This window comes from Lolium rigidum, chromosome 5 (assembly GCF_022539505.1).
Source record: "Lolium rigidum isolate FL_2022 chromosome 5, APGP_CSIRO_Lrig_0.1, whole genome shotgun sequence".
NCBI classification, from domain to species: domain Eukaryota; kingdom Viridiplantae; phylum Streptophyta; class Magnoliopsida; order Poales; family Poaceae; genus Lolium; species Lolium rigidum.
This window is the reverse complement of record NC_061512.1, coordinates 198,408,123-198,412,609: the sequence shown is the minus strand read 5'-3', so window position 1 is coordinate 198,412,609 and position 4,487 is coordinate 198,408,123. Positions and strand designations below refer to the sequence as shown.

The 4,487-nt window shown below is 47.9% G+C and overlaps 1 protein-coding gene across 1 annotated transcript; it reads left to right on the top strand.

The window, feature by feature from the left end:
• Window positions 1-1,097: 1,097 nt before the first annotated feature.
• LOC124653979 (S-adenosylmethionine decarboxylase proenzyme-like) lies at window positions 1,098-4,121 on the top strand. The gene is made up of 3 exons (XM_047193026.1): window positions 1,098-1,143; window positions 2,175-2,332; window positions 2,621-4,121. Exons 2-3 carry the CDS (start codon window positions 2,204-2,206, stop codon window positions 3,788-3,790), a joined length of 1,299 nt encoding a protein of 432 aa, XP_047048982.1. The 5' UTR covers window positions 1,098-1,143; window positions 2,175-2,203; the 3' UTR covers window positions 3,791-4,121.
• Window positions 4,122-4,487: the final 366 nt, after the last annotated feature.

Genomic DNA, 4,487 nt, shown 5'->3' with positions numbered 1-4,487 from the left:
CGTATTTAATGTTTACGTGTATGCCATGCAGGAAACTAAGCGAAGCAAATCCATCACCTTCCCGACCGGGTATAGGTCGGTGGCACGCCCTTGCACCAGCATCGGACGTGCGTGCCGAGGCTTTGCGGGCCGTCGCTCGAGGGACCAGGGCCAGCCGCAGTCCTGGGAGCCTCCCGGCTCTGTGTTGCCCGTCGCTGCTCGCCGGTGGGTTTCTGACCGCAACAGGCGCACACGTATTCGAAGACGAACTTTTACCATACAAATTAAGCAACAAAATCTTAATTATAGTATATATAATTAGTACCGTTGGATTCGTATTGAAGAGTAATTTCTAATGATGCTAATTTCATACAAACAATCTTTATATATTTGCAGTAATTTTTGGTCAAACAAAAAGCACGAAAAACGAGGGCGCCTTATTGCTTGAAACGGAGGTAGTATTTAATTCGATCCTCCTAGAACTTAAACTTATGGCATCAGAGCAAGTTTAATAGTATAGTCAGCTGCTGGCTATAAGCCATGTGCCATGTCATTTATAGTTAACATAGAGCCAATATGTATAATAGTGAGCTATAATTATGTACTACTTTATTAATGGATGGCCCACATTTTACTCTCACAAAGTGTCTAGGAGCACGTGCTAGAGCTGGCTCTTGCATGAGAGTCCACTCCTTTTCTCTCTCCTCCTCTCTCTTCTCCAACTAAGCATGAATATATTATTTTAACCCTTATAGCCAGCTGATTAGGACTTATTATACTTGCTCTCAACGGGCTGAGCCGGGAAAACTCGGATCTCTTGACTAACAATCACTTACGTTGACTGATCGGTTTTCACTTATCACTTTTCACTTTTGACCCCTGCGACGGGAATAGGCGGTGTTTCCCTAGGGCCTCTCCGAGCCCCCCTCGCTAACAGCCTGTCAGCCTCAAGTAAGGGTCGGTTCGGCCACCGCCCTCCCGCTTATAAATAGCGGCCGTGGCAAGCCCCAGGCAACCCATCCAAAGTTCCAAACAGCTTTCCGAGCCAATCGCAGACCGCCCGTGCCCGCCTCGAACGCCCACATCCCGTCGATCATCGCCGGAACCAGCACCAGCAGCAGAGCCTCCTCCGCCGCCGTTTCTGGTCCCCCTCCCGAACAACCCGTGAGTTCCCCTTGCTTTGCCCGCCGGCGCTACGCCTCGTACGATTCTGCACGCGCGTTTGGGGGTGCGGGAACGCGGGTTTCTTGCCCGTCCGTAATGCGTTCTTGGTCTGGATCTTGGATTTAGGTTAGGTTACCGGGGCCGCGTTCTGGGAGGGCGGTGATCGGCTCTGTCTAGGCAGGGGATTCGTTGGTTCATGTCTCCTCCCCGGTCGTCTGTAAGATGCTTTCGGGATTTTAGTTTTGTTGCTTTTGGAGGCGTTTGATCTTGGTAGGACTGCTAGGATTTGGGAATTGCCCGTGCGCCTTTCAGCTCGAGAAAAGCGCCTCTTCTTGTTCTCGTCCATGCTGATGTTCAATCTCCGATACGCCGTACCGCGCCTGTAATTCATAGTACTAGTACCTTTTGTTGTCAGATCGGATGTGATGTGTTGTCTTTGTTTATCCTAGTCAAACCTTGGCAGCCTGCAAACGCAAGTAGCAGCCTTAATTACGGGAAACGTCTGATTTTTTAGTAATTAATTCCAACTATTCCGTAATGTCTGCGCAACATGCTCTGGTTTGCAATAATTTTCATGTATGCCAGGATGTTGTCCAGGAAAATACCGCAGGAAACAAATGAAATAACAATATTTTTTTGCTTAGTATATTTGCATAATAATTTTCAAATATATGATTTGAGAATTAGAGATAGTACTAGTTCTGCATACCTGGTACCAGATTGGATTTAGCGTTACCTGCTAAACAAAGACGAACCCTTATTTAGTTGTGATTATTTATAGCTTGAGATAGGCTCAGCCATCCTTTGCGGAACCGTTTCTACCTCCTAATCCTAGAAATTATGTGTTGTTTTACTAATGCAAGCTCATTCCTATCTGAACATCTTACTATTATGACACTGCAACTTTAAGGGAAATTGTTTTAGCATAATGAACTATGCTTGTCGACTCATATACGTGTGTTACTCTAGGTCTTAATACCATATTGCAACCTAATTGGTGGGCTTACTTACTCTTTTGTTCTGATCAACAGCACAAGCGAACCACACATTGAATGTTCTAATGGAGTCAAAATCTGGGAAGAAGTCTAGTAGTAGTAGTTCCATGTACGAAGCTCCCCTTGGTTACAAGATTGAGGACGTTCGCCCGGCTGGAGGAATCAAGAAGTTCCAGTCTGCTGCCTACTCCAACGTAAGTGCCCGAAAATTCATCCACCGACTCTGCCAATTGATGCTTTCCATCCTCTGGTTTCTAATGATCATTTGCCTGATATTTTGTTTTGCAGTGCGCCCGCAAGCCCTCCTGATATTCCCTTCTCATGCCTTTTGACGTAGCTTAGGAATTTACTGCAATTTTTCTCTTCTTTTTCCCCCCAAATAAATCTCCCCTGGCTGGCTGCTTTCTCTGCTACTTCGCTTGTTCGCTCCAATCTCTCCTGTCCTCTGTCATCCTCTCTTCTTCCTTGCAACACACAATCAGATGGAAATGTCGTTGGCTGATTGCTGGAGCTCTCCAGCTCCCTCCCCTATTGGGTTTGAGGGCTACGAGAAGCGCCTTGAGATCACATTCTCTGACGCTCCTGTCTTTGTGGACCCCTGTGGCCGTGGCCTTCGTGCCCTCTCTCGCGAGCAGATCAACTCCTTCCTTGATCTTGCACGGTGCACCATCGTGTCCCAGCTCTCGAACAAGCAGTTCGACTCCTATGTGCTGTCAGAGTCGAGCCTCTTTGTCTACTCCCACAAGGTTGTCATCAAAACCTGTGGGACAACAAAGCTTCTGCTGTCGATTCCTCGCATCCTTGAGCTTGCTGATGGGCTGTCGCTGCCTGTTTGTTCAGCGAGGTACTCTCGTGGGACGTTCATCTTCCCAGGTGCACAGCCAGCGCCGCACCGCAGCTTCTCAGAGGAGGTATCTGTGCTGAACGGCTTCTTTGGTGGCCTCAAGTCAGGTGGCAATGCATATGTGATGGGTGATTCGTTCAGGCCCAAGAAGCTGTGGCATGTCTACCATGCCACTGAGATGCCTGAGCAGCCCATGGTCACACTAGAGATGTGCATGACTGGGCTGGACGCTAGGAAGGCTGCAGTGTTCTTCAAGAATTCTGCTGACGGCGGCTGCTCCTCAGCAAAGGAGATGACGAAGGTCTCGGGGATCTCTGATATCATCCCTGAGATGGAGATCTGCGACTTCGACTTCGACCCATGCGGGTATTCGATGAACGGCATCTGTGGCCCCGCAGCCTCCACGATCCATGTCACTCCAGAGGAAGGCTTCAGCTATGCAAGCTATGAAGCGATGAACGTCAACCCTGGCTCCCTGGTTTACAGTGACCTGATCAAGAGGGTCCTGTCATGTTTCTGCCCCTCAGACTTCTCAGTGGCTGTCACCATCTTCGGTGGGCAAGGCTTTGCCAAATCATGGGCTTCTGGTGCAGAGGTTGGTTCGTACATGTGCGACGATCTCGTCGAGCAGGAGCTTCCTGGTGGTGGCCTGCTGATGTACCAGAGTTTCACTGCAGTTGCCCCTGGTGCCGTGTCGCCAAGGTCGACCTTGGACGGCTGGAACAGCGATGGGATGGAGTCTGACAAGGAGATGTGCATCGGCTGGGAAGTGGAGAAGAAGGCTGCCAAGAAGGGTCTCGTTGCCTGAGAGAAATCTACCGTTCTTCACCTCGTGTTGCAACCTGAAGACAAGGTTTCAGAGACAGTGATTCCTCTGATGTTTTCTGAGACGTGTGCTGGTGTTCTGCTATGGTAGTTTAATTAAGCAGCTAGCCGGGTTAGCGGCAAATCGTATCATGTGTTGTTTTCCTTGTGTTTGCCTGCCCAATAAGTGCTCTAGATGGTCTGCTGCGTCTGCCATAGTGAGCGAAAGTCAGGTAGCTAGTATGAGTTTGTTTCTGTCGCCGATGCTCTTGTGGGAGAATGACATTGTAAATCGACTATCTTCAAATCTTCAATCGTATATCTTGAGTTTTGCATTTGTCATATTTACTGAACTACTCTTTTTATCGTGTATGGTCTTGATGTACAGCTTTTCATTATTTGTCTTGTTGGTGATTGTAATGGGGCTAGTAGCTTTAACAGTAGAGTATTCAGAAGATTATCTGGCTGTTTCTTAGGGACTAAGGCCCCACTCTCTCCACGTTCTCAGACACGGCCGGACCTGGCTGCTAAAATCTGAAGATGGACCAGTATTAAGGGATAATAATTGACCTTTCGTTGCAAAGATTGATAGGTTAAGATAGTAGACCATAATTATGTGCGCGTCTAGTTTTGATTTAGACCTTTTATTTGTTTCTAAATTTGACACAGTTTGGGACCAAATCTCACATGTTAATACTACA